General features: G+C 46.6%; 2 protein-coding genes across 2 annotated transcripts in view; one reads left to right on the plus strand and one right to left on the minus strand.

Annotated features, from left to right (window-relative positions):
* LOC140460047 (uncharacterized) overlaps window positions 1-20,456 on the minus strand; it is a 49,394-nt gene extending 28,938 nt beyond the window's left edge. Inside the window, exons 1-5 of the mRNA XM_072554453.1 lie at window positions 20,239-20,456; window positions 13,302-14,344; window positions 10,702-11,478; window positions 6,653-6,773; window positions 6,299-6,438 (exon numbers count right to left, since the gene is read on the minus strand). Of these exons, the coding sequence (XP_072410554.1) occupies window positions 6,299-6,438; window positions 6,653-6,773; window positions 10,702-11,478; window positions 13,302-13,987 (1,724 nt within the window). The 5' untranslated portion in view covers window positions 13,988-14,344; window positions 20,239-20,456. The remainder of the gene's footprint in view (window positions 1-6,298; window positions 6,439-6,652; window positions 6,774-10,701; window positions 11,479-13,301; window positions 14,345-20,238) is intronic.
* Window positions 1-24,444, plus strand: part of LOC140460915 (uncharacterized) — a 158,719-nt gene that overhangs the window by 61,335 nt on the left and 72,940 nt on the right. The window lies entirely within an intron of this gene.

A 24,444-nucleotide genomic window follows, 5' to 3' on the forward strand; every position in this document is an offset into this window, starting at 1 on the left:
GGGCTCTGAAAAGATTTACAAGGGTGCTGCCAGGATTGGAGGGTTTGAGCTGTTGGGAGGGGCTGTAATGGACTGAGGCTATTCTACCTGGAGTGTCAGAGACTGAGGGGTGACCTTATAGAGGTTTATAAAGTCCATAGCGTAAATAGACAATAACTTTCCCTAAGGTAGGGGAGTCTAGACCTAGAGGGCAGAGGTTTAGACTGAGAGGGAGCAAAGTTTAAAAAGGACCTCTAAGGGGCAACGTTTTCACCCAGAGGGTGGTGCATGTATGGAATGAACTGCCAGAGGAAGTGGTGGAGGCTTTAAAACAAGACTCCCTTTCAATTTTTTCCCCTCTCACCATAAACCTCTGGTTCTGGAGTCCTCCACCGGGGAAAAGATTTTGATTATATAATCTATCCGTACCCCTTGCATAATTTTGTAAACCTCAATAGGGTCACCCCTCAGCCTCTGACACTCCAGTGAGATTACCTGCAATTCATTCAGCCTCTGCCACAAGTTCAAACCCTCCAACCCTGGCAACATCCTTGTGAATCTTTTCTGAACCTTCCTGGAGACATAATTTGTAGGCGTATAGTGTTATGGAACAGGCCAGACCCCCTCAAAATGTTTTAAGGAGGTAATCCAGACCCTAACTTCATTAGTTGTTTGAGGTAGAGGTATCCCAGGGACAATGCAACTGGACAAACCACTTGACTTCCAGGAAAACAATTTATTTTCACACGGCTGCATGAAACACAAGCAAAGAAAATTCAGAATAGCAGCTGTACGAAAACCCAATTTCTTGCAACCTTCCCATAAACACACCCATTTGGCAAAAAAAATGGTCAGTTCAAACACAGGTTCTTACAGGAGAGATATTAGAGAGAGAGAGAGAGAGTCTGCCAGAAACATCTGTTGAATCAGGGAACCTTTCTTCCCCCAGCAGCTTTACTCAGACTGTTTGCTAAAACCCAAACTAAACCAGGGGAAAATATGGGAGAACTGCACTTTCATTGTACAAGTGTTTGAACGAAAATCTCAAATCCTTTTCCCTGATTGTTGCCTTAGCCAGTATCTGTTAACTGTTAGCAAAGTCCCTAACCCAGACGATCTGGAACCTGTCTTTTACAACATAATCTTCTTAAAGGAGCCGCATCATAACAACAGAAAGTACCTGAACAGAAACATTTGTACCAAAAGGCCGTACAATTAGCAAGCCAAGACAAGTTTTCAATTTAGTCAATCAATTTAAACCTTTGCCTACCAAAAACCTATTAAATTTAAATCTGATGGTTTTGACAATGGAGGACCAATCTGATTGTTAAAGAAAATGATAGTTCATCAAGGGTATAAAAGAAGGGAGCAGTTGGACAGAGCTAACTTCCCATTGCTAGAGCTAAGAGTCCTCAACTTGAGAAAGAGAAATTGGCTCTCTCAGTCACCTGTGAAAAGAGAAAGCATCATTTTAAAAAAACAGAATGGCATTTCTGACAAAATATTCAACAGGTGGTACAGAATATTCCGGAAGACATATAACCTGGCTGAATTCCATGAGACTAATTTCTATTTTTTTCAGTGAGTGAGAATCATTTATTGGGGCATACAACAAGTATCTTGTTTTATTCCAGAATAGTCAGTGGTTAGGAGGGATTTATTTGATTTGATGATCATTCAATTCAGTTTTCCACCGTTACACTTGGATAAACAGTCAGTCACTTCAGGCGACTGACTGTGTGGAGTTTGCATGTTCTCCCCGTGTCTGCGTGGGTTTCCTCCGGGTGCTCCAGTTTCCTCCCACAAGTTGCAAAGATGTGTAGGTCAGGTGAATTGGCCATGTTAAATTGCCCGTAGTGTTAGGTAAGGGGTAAATGTAGGGGTATGGGTGGGTTGCGCTTCGGCGGGGCGGTGTGGACTTGTTGGGCCGAAGGGCCTGTTTCCACACTGTAATGTAATGTAATCTAATCTAAAAAATAAATAAATTGCTTTTTCAAATCAGTGTTTTATGTTTATGTTTATTTCTATCACCAGTGCAAGTTACACCACTTTTCACACTAATTTTACAGATTGTAGGGCGACACATTCCTCTTTGAGTGTTTCAGTTTGAGATCTCAGGGTGGGGGAAGAGAGGGGTTCAGCCTTCACTTTATAACAGTATTAACGACGTTCTGCTGAATGCAATGGAGTCAATATTAATCCCAGCCTCTCATTCTGGTGAATTACCTTAATTTGACTACTGTCTCAGAAATCGGACAGAGAATCAACTGCTAAAACAATCATTTACACGTTATTTCACATAGCAACCAAAACTAAAACCTCTCAAGTTAGCAAGTTCAGCTTCTCCCCCTATCCCCATCTTAGCTATCGCCCGATTGACGGTGGGATTTAGCTCTGTCTCTGGAAGTGACTAGAGTTCGATGAAGTGTTGTTCTTCCAAGTACTGCTGCTGCTGCAGCATCATTCTGGAGTTAAATTCTGGTAGAGGTTTCTTGTTTTCAAATTTGTGGTGTGACATGTCTTTGGATTCTAACACCACCTCTCCACACTTCTGGAGGGCCTGTAGCTTACCTTCTTATCCTTGAGGGTTAGCTGTCTGTTTGAAAGAGCTTGTCCTGCAATTAACCCCTTTACATACAGGCCTTCCTTCTACAGACAGACTTAATTGTCCTTTTGTCACACCATTATTAAACACGGTTATCTCGTCTGTCCCAGGAAACCGCTTGTTTTACCTCCTTCCCAGGGATGGTTAACCAGCGTGGTGTTTTTTTGACTGCCTTGTCGCAGTTTCTCGTTGGCCCTTTCGTTTCTTGATCCAGAAAGAGTTATTGCCGACCCATGAAGTTCAGAAAGTTCTGGAGTTTACAGCACCACACCACATTCCACTCTGACTCCTCCAGGAATAACTATTCATAGAACATAGAACAATACAGCACAGAACAGGCCCTTCGGCCCACGATGTTGTGCCGAACTTCTAACCTAGATTAAGCACCCATCCATGTATCCATCCAAATGCCGCTTAAAGGTCGCCAATGATTCTGACTCTACCACTCCCACGGGCAGCGCATTCCATGCCCCCACTACTCTCTGGGTAAAGAACCCACCCCTGACATCTCCCCTGTACCTTCCACCCTTCACCTTAAATTTATGTCCCCTTGTAACACTCTGTTGTACCCGGGGGAAAAGTTTCTGACTGTCTACTCTATCTATTCCTCTGATCATCTTATAAACCTTTATCAAGTCACCCCTCATCCTTCGCCGTTCCAACGAGAAAAGGCCGAGAACTCTCAACCTATCCTCGTACGACGTACTCTCCATTCCAGGCAACATCCTGGTAAATCTTCTCTGCACCCTCTCCAAAGCTTCCACATCTTTCCTAAAGTGAGGCGACCAGAACTGCACACAGAATGGTCCCAGGAATGAAAAGCTTCACCTACGAGGAATGTTTGAGGACTGTCAGTCTATACTCGGAGTTTAGGGGGATGAGGGGGTATCTAATTGAAATCTACAGTATACTGAACGGCCTGGACAGAGTGGATGGTGGGAAGATGTTTCCATTGGTAGGAGAGACTAGGGCCAAAGGGCACAGCCTTAGAATAAAAGGAAGATCTTTTGATAAGGAGAAACTTCTACAGACAGAGAGTGGTGAATCTATGGAATTCACTGCCACAGAAGGCTAGGGAGGCCAGGTCATTCAGTATATTTAAGACAGAGACAGGTAGGTTTTTTGAGTATCAAGGGAATCAAGGATTAGGTGTACGATGGGGTTGAAAAGCGTTATCAGCCATGATTGAATGGTGGACCAGACTCGATGGGCTGAACGGCCTAATTTCAGCCCATGTTGTTATGCTGATGCATGGAGGGCTGAGGAGGGGGAAATAAATATAAAAAGGGAAATACAATTAAGGGGAAGCTGGATACAGACACGAGGGCAAAAAGAAGAGGAGGAAATGCAAAACTTATATGATAAATGGCAGAACTCTTAGAAGCACTGGCATACTGAGGGATCTGGACATACAGAGTCCTGACAGTGGCAATGCAGGCAGGTACGGTGGTCAAGAAGGCACACACTCAATGAAGGCAAGCGTGCTGTAAAAGTTGGCATGTTATAGTACTGCTATTTTTTCCAGCTACATTCAGAATATTGTGTGCAGTTCTAGTCGCCACACTACTGGAAGGACGTGGATGCTCTGGGAGAACGTGCTGAGCAGATTCACCAGGACGTTGCCTGGTCGGGAGGGCTCTCATAATGAGGAGAGGTGGGATAAACTCGGATTGTTTTCACTAAAAAGACAGAAGCTGAGGGCAACCTTGACAAACTGATGAGAGACACAGATTGGCTGGATAGGCGCAGCATGGTGGCTCAGTGGTTAGCATCGCTGCCTCACAGCGCCAAGGACCTGGATTCGATTCCAGCCTCAAGGCAACTGTCTGTGGAGTTTGCATATATTTCCACCTAGTGTCTGGGTTTCCTCCAGGTGCTCTGGTTACCTCCCACAGTCACAAAGATGTGCAGGTTAGGGTGGATTGGCCATGCTAAATTAACCCATTGTGTTCAGGAATGTGTAAGTTTTGTGCATTAGTCAGGGGCAAATGTAGAGTAATAGGGGTAGGGGAATGGGTCTGTGTGGGTTACTCTTCAGAGGGTTGGTGTTGATTTGTTAGGCCGAATGGCCTGTTTCCGCATTGTTGGGGTTCTACGATAGTCAGAGACTACAAGAGGTCACAGATTCAAGGCAAGAGGGGGTGAGCCTAGGGGAGACGTGGAGGGGAAGGGTTTTCACACAGGGGGTGTTGCCTGGAACGCACTGCCAATGGAAATGGTAGAAACAGGCATCTTTGCACCATTTAAGGTGCATCTTGACAGAAACAAGAACAGGAGGCTAACAGAGGGATAGAAACCACGCAAGGGCAATAAATAGTGGGTCAAAGTCAGGATTAAGAATTAGCACAGGCTTGGGGGTAGTGCCTAAACTAGATAAGAAGGGCCTGTGATTGTGCCGTATTGTATTGATGCAGGTTTCTCCCACTATCCAAAAGTACAGCGTTCCTATGAAATGTTTCATAAGCCGAAATGGCATAAAGCGAAGAAGTAAGGACCATTAATTAATTTATATTAAGCATTTTCTCAAAAGCGAAAATCCTCTTTGGATTTTTTTCGGTTAGTGCAAATAAGTACTAATGCAGGTTTTTTGTAAAAGGGAGGTTTAGATTATATTAGATTAGATTCCCTACAGTGTGGAAACTGGCCGTTTGGCCCAACCAGTGCAGACTGACCCTCTGAAGAGTAACCCAACCAGACCCATTTCCTTCTGACTAATGCGCCTAGCACTATGGGCAATTTAGCATGGCCAACTCACCTGACTTGCACACCTTTTGACTGTGGGAGGAAACCGGAGCACCCGGAGGAAACCCACGCAGACACGGGGAGAATGTGCAAACTCCACAAAGACAGTCGCTGGAGGCTGGAATCGAACCTGGGACCCTGGTGCTGTGAGGCAGCAGTGCTAACCACTGAGGAAGTGTTGTAAAGCAAACTTTCAAAAAGCAGGGAATACCCGTATGGTAGTGGGGGGCAATGAAGACGGGTGGGTGGAGGCTCAGGCAGAGCGAAAACACTGACAGAGTTGACCGGCCTAGCCCTGTGCTGGAAACTCAATGGGACAGAGACAAATGTGTCTATTTCAGATCTACCTGCAACGGTTGTACAAACATTATGCTCCATCCAGGATGAAAAATGTCCTTCATCTGCTTCTGCAGATCATTTCCAGAGATAAGGTGCATTCTCGGGCTCAGAGAGCGTCAGCCCCCACTGAAAGTAAAGTGGATGTGAGAGTGGCCAGTCCAGCATAAAGGAACCCCTTATCCCTCCCACTTCACCCACTAAACAGAGTTCAGGTTGTGACTCACAGCAGCAGTAACAGCAGAATCCAACCCCTCCCCCCGTGCCATCTCCCTTATGAAGTTGCTGGTGTCTCCGCAAGTTGCACGACTGGGTGAAGCCCTTCCTGCACACAGAGCAGGTGAACGGCCGCACCTTTGTGTGGATGCGCTGGGTGGAAGAATCACAGAAGCCATTGCCGCACACTGAGCAGTTGAACGGCTTCTCCCCAGTGTGGACGCGGAAGTGGAGCAGCAGGTGGTACGACCGGGTGAAGCCCATCCCACACACAGTGCGGGTGAATGGCTTCTCCCTGGTGTGGATTCGCTGGGACAACAGCAGCTGGTGCGACTGAGTGAAGCCCTGCCCACACACGGAGCAGATGAATGGTTTCTCCCGGTGTGGACCAGGAGGTGGTGTGACTGAGTGAAGCCTTACCCGCACTGAGTGCGGGTGAACGGCCGCTGCCTGGTGTGCAAACGCCGATGAATCTCCAGTGCAGATGGGGAAGGGAAATCGATCCCACACTCCCCACATTTCCATGGTTTCTCCATGGTGCCCTCGTCACCCTCGTCACTCTGAGTTCAATATTCAGAAAACCAAAACGAGTTGGACCAGAAAATTCACTCACGCTTTCAGCATGTGTGTCGTGTTACTGGTGACCCCTCTGATAATTGGAACACTCTCATTCAGTCTGTAAAGCTTTTTCCAGTCACTACTCTGGTGTGTGGGTATGTGAGACTCTGAGTTTTCAGTCACACTAACGTTTAAAACCTAATGAAACAGATAGACCTTCTCTCGTTTGTTTTCAAGGCCATCAATATCCACATCCTGGTGAATCAAGTGACTGTCATACTTTGAAGTGATGTCTGGTCTGAGATTTCTGCCTCCAAATTCTTCTCTTGTAATATTCCTGTGAAAAGAGATTGCAAAAATCATCAAAGTCAGTCCATGATAGAAAATCTGAACACAATTCTACTTTCTGTGGAACATTCTTTCTTTTAGATTAGATTAGATTAGATTACTTACAGTGTGGAAACAGGCCCTTCGGCCCAACAAGTCCACACCGCCCCGCTGAAGCGCAACCCACCCATACCCCTACATCTACCCCTTACCTAACACTATGGGCAATTTAGCATGGCCAATTCACCTGACCTGCACATCTTTGGACTGTGGGAGGAAACCGGAGCACCCGGAGGAAACCCACGCAGACACGGGGAGAATGTGCAAACTCCACACAGTCAGTCGCCTGAGGCGGGAATTGAACCCAGGTCTCTGGCGCTGTGAGGGCTTAATCCCCAAAGATCTATATGTATAGATTATATGTAGCTATAAATCAGCAGACTGCATACCTCCACAAAGAGTTCACATGGACTCAAGTTGCTGAATAGACCTCTATAGTGCAGTAGACACTCTACTGAAGATATACAATTGCGCTGCAGTATGATATTACAAGCCCAGAAACAACTGCAAACCAGACAAGGTCTTTTCAGAAGTTGGACCCATGAGCTTCTGAAGCTGCTGCTCCTTCTCTCTCTGAAAGATGCTTGATTTTCACCCAGACGATAACTTGTTTCCTCTGTCCAAATATTCGTGAGCACAGCCCTTTTTTGAAGGATGGCATGGTTCCAGATCATCACAATAAAAGAGGTGTCTTCCCCCTGATATTCAAAGGGACGCTCAGTCAGGGGAGGGCAGGGTCACGTCCTGTTGTTGTTGTGTGGAATCTGTGACAGCTGCAACAATTCATCCCAACTCCTGTACTCAGTGCTCTGACTGATGAAAGCAAGCATGCTGGAAGCCTTCTTCATTGCCTTGTCTACCCATAACCTTGTTTATTTACCCTATCCATGCCCTTCATGATTTTATAAACATCTATAAACTCACCTCTCAGCCTCCAAAGCTCCAGGGAAAACAACCCCAGTCTATTCAGCCTCTCCCTGTAGCTCAAACCCTCCATCCCTGGCAGCATCCTTGTAAGTCTTTTGTGAACCCTTTCAAGTTTCACAACCTCCTTCCTGTAGCAGAAAGCACAGAATTGCATGCAGAATTCTAACAGTGATGGAACCAATGTTCTCTCTGAAGAGGATTTTAAAACAATATTTATAACTAATCAAGTTAGTTGGGCATGACCTTCCCACAGCTGTTTGGTTTGGCTGTCCTTCATTAACCTGAGCTTTTTCAGTTATGAGAAAATATTTTGTGGGATGTAATTGTTGCAAACACGTCCAACATTTGCTCACCATCCCTCATGGCCCTTGGACCGAACAATTGGCTACATGCTAGAAGGCAGCTGAGAATCAAATACATTGTAGTAGGTCTGGAGTTATGTGGTGTGTGCATGCACACACGCGTGCGTGTAGGGTTCTGAATGGTAAATTTCCCTCCCTAGAAGGACACTTTCACAACAATCAATAATGGTTGGAGAACAGTGTTACTGTTTTGTGTGCAGTGGCCCTTCAAAACTTGGCTGGATTCAAAACATTAACTGTTTTCTCTCCACAGATGCTGCCAGATCTTCTGTGTTTCCCCAGCAATTGTGCCTTTTGTTTCTGATCTCCAACATCTACAAATCATTGTTTTAGTCAATTATGGTTTCCTGATTGTCAGTACTGAGACAAACTTTCACTTCCAGATCTTTTTATTAGTTAAACATAAATTCCACTAGCAGCCATGATGGGAGATGAATTTTTGTTCTCAGATGTCCTAGATCTCTGGGTTACACAACCAGTATCACTAGCTCTCAGTATTCCCTTCACTGAAAATTTTCTCCTGAATATTTTCCTTTATTCGTTCATGGAATGTGGCACTTTGTCTCCCAAAAGACCAAGTGCCAATTCAGAGGGCAGTTAAGAGTCAACCACATGACTTTGGATCAAGAGAGTGATACATTCACAAAACTGGGAAAGGACAAAAGATTTATTTCCTTAAAAAAGGTTATCAGTGAACGAGATAGGTACTTATGACAATTGATAAGATCACCGAAGCAGCGATAAGCTTTATAATTCAGATACAGGGGAACCTCAATTATCCGAACGTGATGGGCAGGCACTGTTTTGTTCGGATAATCGATTATTCGGTTAATTGATTAAATGCTTTTCCACTGGGCTTTTAAAGTCTGCTTCCTATTCAGGAGACTTCAGCAGCACGCAGTGCTCAAGGCCCTGCCCCCAACCCCATCTAACACTGCCCCCTGCCCCGCCCAACACTGCCCCTGCCCAATATCACCCTTCTCGGCCCCGCCCCACCCAAAACCACCCCCTGCCCCTGTCCCATCCAACACCAACCCTGCCCCCACCCACCAACACTGCCCCCCATTCCGCCCAACACCGCGCCTGCCCCAACACCAATCCCCAACCAACACCACGCCAGCCCCGCCCCCTGACCAACACTGCCCCCAACCCCATCCAACTCCGCCCACGATCCACCCAACACTGCGCCCACCCTCCCTCCACCCCCCCTAGACCCCCAACACCACCTCCAAACCAGTCCAACACTGCACCTGCCGTGCGGCCACCCCCCCCATCCTCCCTCAACCCCTCTCTGCGGCAGCTGGACTGGACACCAACAAGACTGCTATTGCTGCCCTTGTGAGCTAAGTCTCCAAACAGCACGCGCACACAGCCACAGCTACACACACAACCTTTTACTGCAACTTTTTGACAGCTTTCACGTCTGCCCTGTACAGGACAACGTTGGAGAGAATATCTGGGGAGGATGGCGGGATTTAGGGTACACCCCTCTGTAAAAGTGCAGGGAAATTGTGGGAATATACAGAGAAAGGGCGGGAGGTCAGTCATTTGGAGATGGTGCCTGTTTAATCACTGTAAATAAAAGATGCGATCACTGCCGGAAACACGGCTTTGATGGAATGTTTCTATTGGGACCTCGAGATTTCCTTCAGATAATCCAATTTTCGGATAATTGGTGTTCAGATAATTGAGGGTCCTCTGTAAATTCATTGATTTAAAATTGTCTCGGGGCATAGCAGCATCACTTTCAAACTCCAAATGTTAAATCCAATAACAATGCCAAAATGCCACCAACTCCTCACAATCTCTAAGTTTCCCAACACTGACTGGCCTGTAGTTGCCAGTTGTATCCTTTTCCTCATTACTATTTACTATTCAATTCAGCCCGTTGAATCAACTCTGCCATTTATTCAGATCATGATTATTCTGGCAAACATCAAATCCACTTTCCTGCCATTTCCCCATAATCCTCACTTTGCTTACTGATTTTTTAAAAAACTCTCAGCTGCTGAAGCCCCTTGCTCTTCCTTTGCTACCTCTAAACACAATACACTAATATGCTCAGGGGAGACGATGGCCCACTTTTATTGTCACCAGACTATTCACCCAGGTAATGGTCTGGGGATGTGGACTTCAACAGTTTCCTCATTTCCCCTTCCCCCACCTCACCCTAGTTCTAAACTTCCAGCTCAGTAACTGTCCCCATGACTTGTCCTACCTGCCTATCTCCTTTTCCACCTATCCACTCCACCCTCTCCTCCCAGACCTATCACCTTCATCCTCTCCCCCACTCACCTTCATTGTACTCTATGCTACTTTCTCCCCACCCCCACCCTCCTCTAGCTTATCTCTCCACCCTTCAGGCTCATTGCCTTTATTCCTGATGAAGGGCTTTTGCCCAAAACGTCGATTTCGAAGCTACTTGGATGCTGCCTGAACTGCTGTGCTCTTCCAGCACCACTCTAATCCAGGACCTGGGTTCAAAACCTGCCATGGCAGATGGTGGAATCTGAATTCAATATCAATTAAGAGCCCAGTAACGAAACAAAGCGAAACCCTCTGTCCCATCCCACATGAAGGCGGAGTCACCGTGGAGGCGGGGCCTGGAGGCAGCGGCAGCGTGGGGGCGGGGCCTGGAGGCAGCGGCAGCGTGGGGGCGGGGCCTGGAGGCAGCGGCAGCGTGGGGGCGGGGAGACGTTGCAGTGTCGGCGTAGAGGCGGGGCCTGGAGGCAGCGGCAGCGTGGGGGCGGGGCCTGGAGGCAGCGTGGGGGCGGGGAGACGTGTTGCAGAGGCGACGTGGAGGCGGGGCCTGGCGGCAGCGTGGGGGCGGGGAGACGTTGCAGTGTCGACGTAGAGGCGGGGCCTGGCGGCAGCGGGGAGACGTTGCAGTGGCGACGTGGAGGCGGGGCCTGGAGGCAGCGCCTGGAGGCAGCGTGGGGGCGGGGAGACTTGCAGTGTCGACGGAGAGGCGGGGCCTGGCGGCAGCGTGGGGGCGGGGAGACGTTGCAGTGGCGACGTGGAGGCGGGGCCTGGAGGCAGCGTGGGGGCGGGGAGACTTGCAGTGTCGACGGAGAGGCGGGGCCTGGCGGCAGCGTGGGGGCGGGGAGACGTTGCAGTGGCGACGTGGAGGCGGGGCCTGGAGGCAGCGGCAGCGTGGGGGCAGGGAGACGTTGCAGTTGAGGCGGGGCCTGGAGGTCGCGGCAGCGTGGGGGCGGGGAGACGTTGCAGAGGCACCGCGGGGCGGGCCTTGAGGCTGCGGAGGTGCGGGGGCGGGACCTGTAGTCCACAGCAGCCCGGGGGCGGGGACTTGTTGTCGTGGGGCGTGGCCTGAAGATGGACACCGCGTGGGGGCGGGGCCTCGAGCAGCTGGAAACAGGGCGCGAATTTCGAACAGCGAGTGAGTTCTCCGGCTGGAGGTGAGCGGAGCAGAGTTTTGCAAACTTCCGATTATTTTATATACCGGATATGAAACTGAAAAACTGTTTGAGCTGGAGGAATTGTAAGTTGGATATGGAATAGTAGAGGTTCAGTCTATAGTGGCACTGTGACTCAGTGGTTAGCAGTGCTGCCTCAGCGCCTGGGGCTCGGCTTCGATTCCAGCCTCAGGGTGGGTGACTGTGTCGAGTTTTACACATTCTCCACACGCCCATCGTGTCTGTGTAGTTTTCCTCCAGGTGCTCTGGTTTCCCACAATCCAAAAAATGTGCAGATTGGATGAATTCGCAATGCTCAGTTTCCCATAGATGTGTAGGTTACGTGCATTAATTATAGGGATAAATGTTGAGAAATGGGTCTGCGTAGGTGACTCTTCGGTGGGTCGATGTGGATTTGTTGGGCCGAAGGGCCTATTTCCACACTGTTAGGATTCTATGAGCCTTCTGCTTGTCAACCTCAGGGAGAAGACACCTTATTTATATCCCTATGATTTTATAAACGTCTATAAAGTCACCTCTCAATTTCCTTGGCTCCAGTGGAAAAACGTCCCAGCCTATCCAGACTCTCCTTATAACTCAAAACCATTCCTGGCAACATCCTGGTAAAGTTGAGAACAGGGAATTGTATCGAATCACGTAAATGTACTATCGGAAACAATTTGGTTGTGTTCTTGTTGAGATAATGAGAATATCTGGTGTAAATAATTATGAATCCAATTATTTTGGTCACAAAATTGAACGATCATTGTGTAACAAAAGGATCTATGCCCTGAGGTGTTGATTCTTCCAAGCTGGCCCTCAAAAGTTTGGTTTGACCCTCCATTCTTTCCTTTTTTTTGCGTATGGGTTTTGAAAACTTTCCTCTAATTGAGTATAGGAGTTAGGAGGTTATGTTGTGGCTGCACAGGACAGTGGTTAGGTCATTTTTGGAATATTGTGTGTAATTCTAGTCTTGCTCCGATCGGAAGGATGTCAGGAAACCTGAAAGAGTTCTGAAAATATTTACAAAGGTGTTGCCAGGGTTTGAGAGTTTGAGCTGAATAGGCAGGATCTGACTATTTCTACATCGTTGAAACCAATTTCACAAAACTAGGAATAAGCCATTCCCCCTTTATAGCCTGTCCTGAGCTGTGGTTGAACTGCACATATTTCAGTGCAAGTTTCAGAGGATTTCAGCAGCTCTTTTAAAAAATTGAACATGCTTTCAGACTTTAACAATGTTTCTGAATATATCATTTTAGCTATTCTCAATTTTAAAGGTAAGAGTTTCGAATGAACACAGCCCACACCTGCCAGTAAACTTTACAATGTTGATAAAACGATGCAGTACCTGTACTCCTGAAAGATTTACATTTTCTAACGATACTAGCTACTCATTCACTGCTCAATCTGATATACTACATTGGAAACTTAGTGCAGGAAGCTGAAAGAAATGAACCGTTTTAAAACAAAAACCTTTTGGAGCTAAATGCTTTCAATGAAAGTCTGAGCCCGATGGTAAGTTCAGGTAACCTTTATTGTGACCCAACTTTGTTACAGCTTCAGATCCCCCAGCAAAAAGGGCGAGAGTGAATCAGATGGGGGTTTTCTCCATCACTCCACTCCTCTTCCCGCCTCCCGCCTCCGCCCCCCCCAAGAAATGGTTTCATTGTTAGATTCTGACCAAATTCCAATTCCGCTATCTGCCGCGGTGGGATTCAAACCCAGCAGATCCCAGAACTGGTCGATAATGGCACTCCAACGTCGCTGCTTCAATCCCCGTGCAATGACACGTGAATTCGCTGGTGCCTCCGCAGGAGGGAGGAGCAGTTGAAGCCCTTCCCACACTCAGGGCAGCTGAAGGGCCTCTCCCCTGTGTGGATCCGTTGGTGCCTCAGCAGGTAGGAGGAATTGCTGAAGGCCTTCCCACACTCGGGACAGCTGAAGGGTCGCTCCCCTGTGTGGACCCGCCGGTGGGTCAGCAGATTAGAGGAATTGCTGAAGGCCTTCTCGCAATCGGGGCAGCTGAAGGGGGTTTCCCCTGTGTGGACCCGCCGGTGGGTCAGCAGATTAGAGGAATTGCTGAAGGCCTTCCCGCACTCGGGGCAGCTGAAGGGGGTCTCCCCCGTGTGGACCCGCCGGTGCCTCCGCAGGTTGGAGGAATCACTGAAGGCCTTCCCGCACTCGGGGCAGCTGAAGGGCTTCTCCCCTGTGTGGACCCACCGGTGGGTCAGCCAATCGGAGGAACGGCTGAAGGCCTTCCCGCAATCGGAGCAGCTGAACGGCCTCTCCCCCGTGTGGACCCGCTGGTGCCTCCGCAGGGCAGAGGTGTGGGAAAAGCCCTTCATGCACTTGGGACAGGAGAATGGCCTCTCCCCAGTGTGACTGCGCCGATGAATCTCCAGGTCAGACGGAGTACGGAAGCCTTTCCCACAGTTACCACACTTCCACGGTTTCTTCATGTCCGAAGCTTCAGCCACAAACACATGTACAGCCCCTCTCTGCTGTGAATTCCTCTTTCCAGGCCGTATCACTGTTTCAGGCTCCACAGTCAGTGCGCTGCAACAGTAGGGTCTCTCGTCCAGTCCCACTGATACTGAAAACGTACTCAAACAGGAACCAAAAAGCTTTGCTCCTTCTCACAGAATTGTAGTCAAAAATCGTTGCGCTCCGGATCAATTGAGTGACTGTCAGATAGTGACGTGAAATTGACTCTCCAGCGTCTGCGGTCCTCAGTGTCAAAGTGCGGTGCTGGAAAAGCACAGCAGGTCAGGCAGCATTGGAGGAGCAGGAGTCAATGCTTCAGATCTTCAAATACTCTAAGAAGAGATTACAGAAGTCACCACTGTCAGTGCAGGGTAGAAATTCAGAACAAGCAATTCTACTTTCCACAGAATATTCTTTTCTTTTGTTAGTCGACAAAACTGAAAGCGCCATCCCGCTCTCTCCCCCCCCCCACCTCTGTTCTCTCTCCATTCCAACTAATTCTCCTGAAGGTGCTGATTCAGCAGGGGCAGAAAAGCAAAAACATCAAGACTGACATCTCTCTGCATATTGGATAGCTCCACCTGAAAGTTAATCTCTTTCACAACATTGGGATACTGCTGAGAGTGAGCAGGTCTGATTTTGGGAAGCAAAACAAAATGCGTCAAGTCAGGATGAATTGGGAATGCAGCTTGAGGAATAACCCGACACATCAAGCCATTAACACAGACACAAGAGAGAAACTGCAGATAGAGACATGGCAAACGTTAGTGGAAAGCCAGAGTTCATTGAGATATAGTGCACAGAAACAGACCTTTTGGTCCAATTTGTCCATGCTGACCAGATATTGTAAAATCAATTTAGTCCCATTTGCCAGCACTTAGCCAATCCACCCTAACTTGCCCATCCCTGGACACTATGTGTAATTTAGCATGGTCAATCCACCCTAAACTGGACAAAATTAAAAGCCCGGGTTATACACCAATAGGTTATTTGGAAGGACTATCATTTGGAGCACTGCTCCTTCATCAGGTGGTTGTGGAGAATAAGACCATAAGGCACAGAATTTATGGAAAGACATTTGTGGCCTGCCACTGAAATGATATATTGAACAAATCGGGATTGTTCAGTCTTTCATCTTTTAGAATGGATTGCAGGTATCATTAATATGTAAATCCCAGAACTTCCTGTAAGGCACCCTCTCAAGATAACATAAGGCTTTACAACAAAAGGTGGCATCTCAGCTCAGACAATGCATTCAAGGTATGAGGTCAGAGTTTGCCTGTATCTCAGTCTTGACTCAGACTGTTTCTATTTCCAAAGCAGGAATTTATAAAATATTATCTGGATTGACTGCCTGCATGAACTGCCGAGTCTCGTCCACCAGCTGAAATGACTGGGCAGGGAGGGCTTGATCCCCACAGTGCAATGAATTCCCACTTTCCACCAAAATCCCAAATGTCCACACTCACTCAGTTGCTGTCTCACAAATCAAAGATCTCATTGTAATTTCTTCTGCTCCCAGGAAGGGCAAAACATCTTTGAATGCTGCTGTGAAAGTTCAGTCTTCACAATCACACTTCTGCTTTCACCGAAGATGATTAGTGTCATACAGCACAGATACAGACTCTTTGGTCAAACAAGTCTATGCCAAACAGATATCCGAAATTAATCTAGTCCCATTAGCCAGCATATGATTCTTATGGGTCTAAACCATTCCCATTGGTGTATCCAGCCACGTGCATTTTAAATATAATTGTACCAACCTCACCACTTCCTCTCGTAGCTCGGTCCATACATGCACAATCCTCTGCATAAAAACGTTGCCCCTCAGGTTCCTTTTAAATCATTCACCTCTCAGCTCAAACATATGCCCCCTAGTTCTGGACTCCCCTACCCTGGGGAAAAGACCTTGGATATTCACCCTATCAATGCCCATTATAAACTTCTATAAGGCTGCCCCTCAGCCTCCGATGCTCCAGGGAAAATATCCCTGACCTACTCAGAGACCAGAACTGGACGCACTATTCCAAAAGAGACCTAACCAACGTACAGCCACAACATGACCTCCCAACACCTATACTCGATGCTCTGACCAATAAAGGAAAGCGTACCAAACACCTTCTTCACTATCCTGCCTACCTGCGACTCCACTTTCAAGGAACTATGAACCTGCACTCCAAGGGCTCTTTGTTCTGCAACACTCCCCTTAACTGTGTCAGTCCTGTCTGGATTGCTTGACCAAAATGCAAAACACACATTTCTGTAAATTAAACTCCATCTACCACTCTTCGGCCCATTGGCTCATCCGATCAATTCTAATTTATAGTGAATTCTCCTTCCTCTCTTATTCCCTCGAAGCTGAAAATCTCCATCCCACACACTTTCCCTCACTTTGCTGAACTGAATCCCTGCTGTACCTCATCCTGAAGGGTCTGGTTCATGCTGATTAACAGGCCCACACTCAGGGGAGATCTAATTGAAACATACAGAATACTGAACAGCCTGGACAGAGTGGACGTTGGGAAGATGTTTACATTGGGAGGAGAGACGAGGACCCAAAGGCACAGTCTTAAAACGGAGATAAGGAGAAACTTTTTCAGCCAGAGAGTGACGAATCTATGGAATTAACTGCCACAGAAGGCTTTGGAGGCCACAATATTTAAGACTGAGATAGTTAGGTTCTTGAGTAAAAGGGCATCGAGGATTACAGGGAGACAGCAAGAGAATGCGGTTGAGAAACTTATTAGACACGATTGAATGGTTTCAGAATGGCCTGAACGGCCTAATTTCTGCTCCTATATCTGATGGTCGCTTGCTGTCCTGGACACAAAACTGCATGATTTTGTTAATCCTTTTTTTTAGATTGGAATCAGTCTGACCGTTGTGGCACAGACAGCCTCACGTAGAGAAACTCGCACCTTCGATACGTTATCTGGGACAACGTGACACCAATTGAGAATGTAACTTTTAAAAGAGGTTTTGCTATTTACATAAGCAAGAACTGAAACCAACATAGTCATTCTAAAAGAGGAGAGACTTAACAAACAATCCAGATCTTTTTCAATATGTAATTTCAGTTACATCACACTGTAAACTTTGCTATAAATTTAGTGTCTTACAATCTTATTCTCCACAACCACCTGATGAAGGAGCAGCGCTCTGAAAGCTAGTCCTTCCAAATAAACGTATTGGACCATAACCCTGTGTTGTGTGATTTTTAACTTTGGACACAGAGGGTGAGAATTGGAAGCAGGAGTTGGCCATTTGGTCTTTTGAGCCTGCACCAGCATTGAGCAGACGTTAACTGGATATGAATCTAACGACATCTAGGTGGATAGGCTGGGACTTTCTTCACTGGAGCACAGGAGGTTGAGATTCATGACAGGTATACATGAGGTGAATGGTAGGTGTTGTTTCCCTCGGTTGGGGGTTTCAAGATTAGGCAGCAACTTTTGAAAGGCGAGAGGAGAAAGGTTTTAAAAAGACAGGATGGACATTATTTTATACAATGGTACATGTGTGGAATGAATATCCAGAGGAAGTGGTGGATGCAGGTATAGCTACTTTTAATAGACATTTGGATAAATACAGGAATAGGAAAGGTTCAGAGGGATATGGACCAAACACTGGCAGGTGGGACTAGTTTAGTTTGTGAATACTGTCAGCATGGACTAGTTGGACTGTTTCTGTGCTGTATGACTCTGTAACTGTTTGATATTGGTCTTAAAACCATTTTCTTGCTTTCCCCCACAAACATCCACTTCATTGTTGCTCAAAAATCAGATGAATTCAGCCTTTAGTATATTTAAATGACACCTAACTACAGGAAGACATCCCCACTTCTGAACTCAATTCCTCTTGCTAATATACCACTTGCCTCGCTCATTTCTTGCTCCAGACAGCTGCACCTGTCTGACAACCAGCATCGACTGGTGTAGAAGGATGCTGGGCCCCCTTTCTACATCCACACATCTTTCCCGATGAAGGGCTCATGCCCAAAACATCGACTGTCATGCCCCTCGGATGCTGTCTGACCTGCTGTGCTTTTCCAGTGCCACATTTTTCGACTCTAAGAATTCTGAGGGATAAGATTTATGACTATTTGGCAAAGCACATTGTTATTAAAGGCAGTCAGCATGGCTTTGTGAGGGTCAGGTCATGCCTCATGAATCTTATCGAGTTCTTTGAGAAGGTGTCAAGACAGGTCGACGACAGTCGATGGATGTGGTGTATATGGACTTCAGCAAGGCATTTGATAGGGTTCCCCATGGTAGACTCATTCATAACGTCAGGAAGTATGGGATACTGGGAGATTTGGCTATCTGCATTCAGAGTTGGCTGGCCGACTGAAGTGGTTGTAGGTGGAAAGTATTCTGCCTGGAGGTCAGTGTTGAGTGCGGTCCTGCAGGGCTCTGTTCTTGGGCCTCTGCTCTTTGTAGTTTTTGTAAATGACTTGGATGAGGTGGTTGAGGGGTGGGTTAGTAAATTTGCAGATGACACAAAAGTTGGAGGTGTCGTCAATAGGATAGACGGCTTCTGCAAGCTGCAGCGCGACATAGACAGGATGTAGAGCTGGGCTGAGAAATGGCAGATGGAGTTCAACCTGGACAAATGCGAAGTGATGCATTTTGGAAGGTCAAACTTGAATGCTGAATATAGGATTAAAGACAGGATTCTTGGCAGTGTGGAGGAACAGACGGATCTGGGTGGAAAAGTACATAGATCCCTCAAAGTTGCCACCCAAGTGGATAGAGTTGTTAAGAAAGCATATGGCGTTTTGGTTTTCATTAACAGGAGGATCGAGTTTAAGAGCCGTGAGGTTTTGCTGCAGCTCTACAAGTCCCTAGTGAGACCACACTTGGAATGTTGTGTCCAGTTCTGGTCGCCCTACTATAGGAAAGATAGAGGCATTGGAGAGGGTGCAAAGATGGTTTACCAGGATGCTGCCTGGACTGGAGGGCTTGCCTTATGAAGAAAGATTGAATAAGCCCGGAACTTTCTCTCTGGAGAGGAGGAAGAGAGGAGATCTGATCGAGGTGTACAAAATAATGAGGGGAATAGATAGAGTCAATAGCCAGAGACTTTTCCCCAGGGCAGGATGGACTGGTAGGAGAAGTCATAGTTTGAAGATATTAGGAGGAAGGTAAAATGGAGATGTCTCTTTATGCAGAGAGTTGTGAATGCATGGAATTCATTGCCAGCTGTGGTGGTGGAAGCAGAGTCATTGGGGGCATTTAAGCGACTGCTGGACATGCACATGGATAGCAGTGAGTTGAGGGGTGCATGGGCTAAATTACTATATTTTACATCAGGATTAAATCTCAGCACAAAATCTTGGGTCAAAGGGCCTCCTCTGTGCTGTACTTTTCTATGTTCTTAATCTTCAGCATTGACAGTTCTCACTTTCTCCACATCCCAATATATCACAATTTAAATAATACACTTCCTTTCTGCTTTTTTTCCACAGCAAAGGCTATAACTTCACATTGTGGTACTCTATTTCCCACATGTTTTCCAATTGTGGTCTTCTCTACATTGGGAAGACCGAGCATAAACTTGGGGAACGGTTCGCCGAGCGTCGCAGGCGGGTCCACCCACAGAGACTGACGGGACCTCACAGCCATCACCCATTTGCATTCCCCTTCCCAGTCCCTTTCTGACATGACCATCTTTGGCCTCCTCCATTGCCACAACAGACCAAACTACAAATTGAAGGAACGGCACCCCATCTTTCACCTGGGCAGCCTACAGCCCAGAAGATTCCAATTTCAAGTAACCTCACTTCCCATCCCCACCCCCCGACTTCCTTCTCAGCTCCCCCCCCCCCCCCCCATTTCCACTCCTCCCTGCCACCAACCAGATCCATTCCTCCCATTGACCAACCAGGTGGTACCCTCTACCTGTCTTCACCTATCCCCATTTCACCATCCTGCCTCCAGCACCCCTTTGTCGCCCCCTACACCCATCCCCAATCCTGAAGAAGGGTTATACCCGAAATGTCGACTTCTCCACCTCCTGATGCTACCTGGCTTCTTCTGTTCTTCCAGCCTCCTGCCTGTCTATTTTGCCAATTGCGACACAGACCTGGAGCAACGTTTCCAGAGCCTGTCCCCACCCCGATTCACTCCCCTTCCTTTCAGATGCAGCAAGTCAACAACTGGATCCCCTGAATGGAAAAAAAAAATAAATGGAAAAACGTGGCGAGAAAAGAGAATGTTGTACTCACAGATGTTGGACAGAGGAAGGAGATTGCAGTCTGGGGGTGAAGCTCAATCTTCATTTACAAAGAGAGGAGCAGCTGCAGAAGCTCACGGTCCAACCTCCGCATTCAGATAATGGGGCTGACTCTGATTGGCAGGAGGACTAATCTCCTTCCGGTCCTTCAGTGCTTCCTATTGGACAATCAAAAGAAGGTGGCACGTCTTCTTTTTGCGGACAGCGATGAACATGCCCAGTGTTTTGCTGACACCGGCGGGCGAGCGCAGTATGTTCTTTGGGGGGATGCAGCTGTTATTGACAGATTTTAAGTGTCCAAATGCCAATAGGAAAAACAAGGGTAGAACCGCAATCTTTTTTTCCCCCCTGTGGTTTGACATTTTATTGCTTTTGCATTTTGTCTCGTTGCTCAACTTTTGTACATCTTTTCCCCTTGTTGAGAGAAAGTGTGTCCCAGTGGGCCGACTGTTGGAAGGAGCAGTGACACAGACTAAAGAAACACTACACTGTTCGCAGCAGGGGGTGGACTGTACACGCTTCCTGAGTGTGATCACAGTTTCAATTGTTCATCGGAAACAGAGAGACAGAAGGACACCAGAACTGCGGAGAAGTCGTGGAAATGTGGGGACTGAGGGAAGGGATTTCAGTCCTTGTCGGCAATGGAGATTCATCGGCTCAGTCGCAGTGGGAAGAGGCTGTTCTTCAAAGAATTAATACAACATTATTTCCTATTCACAAAAACACATTCACGCTGCCTGATTACCTTGAACTTATGCAAGTGCCCTGTCATAACATCTTTAATAATAGCTTTGAACATTTTCTCTCTTACATATGTTAAGGTAAATGGTCTGCAGTTTCCTGTTCTCGGTCTCCCTTTTTGAAGAAAGGTGTTTACCAATCTTAGGAAACCTTCCCCGAAACTAATGACGTTTGGAAAATTAAAACCAAGACATTAACTATTTCACTAGCTAGTTTTTCTTTAAGAGTCTAGAATGAAATCCTTCGAGCACCTGGGACTTATCAACTCGTATTTCCAGCGGTTTACTCAGTACTACTGCCCTGGTAATTGTAATTTTCTTCAGCTCCTCCCTCCTTTTCAATTCCTGATTTACAGCTAGTTCGAGGGTGTTACTTGTATCCTCTCGAGTGAAGACAGATTCAAACTCTTTTCAATTCATCTGCCATCTCTTTATCCTCCGTCATTGAATCCCCAGACTCAGTTTCTACAGAACAAACACACTAAAACTTACCTACCTGTTTTTATACTTTTGACTAACTTTCTAACCTTAATTGCTGTGCTCCTACCTGCATTAATTCTGACATTTTGCATTCTCAACTGTAGCATCAATCTGTCTGCTTATTCTACTGAACTGACCTTGGTTAAGTGTTGCAAAACGCACAAGGACAAATCTTTCCTCTCCAGAAAGTCTCAGTACTTAACACGATAAAATTCACTTTGAAATACCAAGCACATGCTACAGATTCAAAATCCCACAATGACACCCAGTTTTGTTATGATCTTTAATTTTGAAGAGAAATTTGAATACCCAGTGATTAACTGGAAGAATTGTTCATCAAGTTTTCATACTTTTTGATTAGATTAAATTACTTACAGTGTGGGAACAGGTCCTTCAGCCCAACAAGTCCACACCGACCCTCCGAAGAGCAACCCACCCAGACCCATTCCTCTACATTTACCCCTTCACCTAACACTACGGGCAATTTAGCACGGCCAATTCACCTAACCAGCACAGCTTTGGACTGTGGGAGGAAACCCACGCAGACACAGGGAGAATGTGCAACTCCACACCCTGCCCGGGTGTCTGGCGCTGTGAGGCAGCAGTGCTAAGCACTGTGCCATCGTGCCGCCCACCAAAACAAAAAAAAAACAAAAAAGCTGCTCGAGGAAGTGGTGGAGGCTGGTACAATTACAACATTTAAAAGACATCTGGATGGGTATATGAATTATGAAGGGTTTAGAGGGATGTGGACTAAGTGCTGGCACATGGGACTCGAGTTATCCAAAATAACTGATCAGCATGAACAAGTTAGACACAGACAGTGATGGCTTATGTAATTACAGGATATGAGAAGGGAAGGAATTACAGCCAGAAATCTCAAAACAAGATCTGATAGAGACGATCATTTCATTGGCATCAACCTTTGAATCTCACAGGATATTTTAGTTCTCTTCTGTCCTGTCTGCTTTGAAAAGTTTCAAACATCAGTGACTGTGAAGCACGCAGACCTCAATGAGTGTGGGAAGACCTTTAACTGGCGACGCAGCCTGAAATAGCAAAACCCCATTCGCAGCAGTGAGAGACAGAACACGTTCCATGTGTGAGTGGTCTTTCAATCAATTGTCAAAGCTGGAGAGGGTGGGGTGGTGGGATTCCCACATCATGGAGAAACCGTGGAAATGTGGGGACAGCGGGAAGGAATTCAAATTCCCATCCTTGCTTGAAAGCCATCATCGCGGTCACACCGGGGAGAGACCGTTCACCTGATCATTGTGTAGGAAGGGGTTCCTCCATTCATCTACCCTGGTGACCCACCAGCAGGTCCACACTAGGGAGAAGCCTTTCACCTGCTCTGTCTGCAGGAAGGTGCTCAGTCAGTCATGCCATCTGTTCAGACACCAATCCAGTCACACCAAGTACAGAACTTTTGGGATTCTTTGTGGGTGTGACTTCAATTATGATTTAAAAGGGTACATATTCTCTGGTGTGTTGAGCACCTATTTAAGACACACTTACTGATTTGGAACACGCAATTGAGTCGGGAGGTGGATACGGGACATGATTGACTGAAGAAATCTACCTGTGTAAAGATTAGCTCCGGTTTCTCCCTTCCCCATGAGTCTGTGTCAGGACGATAACATGGTGTGAGATATTGTATTATAGGTGTCTTTACTAACCCATTTACAAACGCTTTTTTCATTCATTCATTCATAAAACCGTGGTTTTGAAGTATAATTTACTATTACAAGATAGACTAAACTAAAACACCTCTTTCAACTCATTTTCAAATCTTTTTCACACCTTCAACTCTTACCGGCTCTTGCTATAAGCAGTGTTTAGGCTTATTTCTACAGCAAAAGCTAACTCTGAATAACTGTCAACGTAGTAACATATTCAGAACAATACCACCCACCGTGATCTTGTCTCCATGAAAAATATGATATTAATCAGTCCTTACCAACCACCTCTCGGGACCTGCACAGATACAGAGCATCAAACAGTTTCCTCAACTCGCAGCCACTGTCCCTTTAAGAAACTGACTATCTAGACTGCACTTCTGTGAAATTGCAGGAATAAATGAAACTCAGGCCGGCAAATAGTAAACAAGTCTCACAACCCAGCTGCGGTAAGCAGTTTAATATCCTTTATTTCTTTTATTCAGTGCAGGTTCAATATCCAACTTATTTAGAGCATGCAGGCCTAGTATTTTTAAGAACATTTGCTAGATTAAAAGACAAAAGGACTAACACCTCTTAATTCTGCAAGCAGACCATACAAACAATCTCAATCCCATTGGGAGTAGCAGCCAGCGTTTGTGTACAATAGATAAAACAATGAGACACCATAGTGACAGAGTGTTAATCTCTGTAAGAACTGTGTGTAAAGAGGCTGATGTCAGGACGGTATTTTGGGATTCCATCACCATCTCAAACTTGTGCAACTTGCAGTTGCTGAATAAAGAGGGTATTTTCGCCAGTCGCTGATTTTGGTCGCTATTTGAACACGATCCCACAACGGGAACAGAGAATGCTCGCCCAGTGCTGAAGGTTGGACAAAAAGGACAACTAAAGTTTCTGACAGCGGCTGACAATCTGAGTGATGCTTGTGAGAAATGCCCGGAGCTATTTGGAAATTGTCAGGGTCTGGGTGACCCAATGATGTTTTGTAGGTCAGAGCCTGGGAACAAGTGGCAGGGTGGAGGGGGGAATGTGGACACAGGTTATGTCCCCACCATTGAGCTGGAGAGTACGGAAACTGACCTTTCCATCCAACATGGCCACTCTGATTAAACTGAAATTAATCTCATCCTATTTGCCAGAATTTGTACCATCTATCTCTCAACTCATGTATCCATCCAAATAACTTTGAAATATTATAATTGTCCCAGTCCCACCACTCCCTCTGGTAGCTCATTCCATACATGCATCACCTTCTGTGTGAAAAGGTTACCCCTTAGATCCCCCTTCCCCTCTCAC

Source organism: Chiloscyllium punctatum, chromosome 36 (genome assembly GCF_047496795.1).
Source record: "Chiloscyllium punctatum isolate Juve2018m chromosome 36, sChiPun1.3, whole genome shotgun sequence".
In the NCBI taxonomy this organism is placed as follows: Eukaryota; Metazoa; Chordata; class Chondrichthyes; order Orectolobiformes; family Hemiscylliidae; genus Chiloscyllium; species Chiloscyllium punctatum.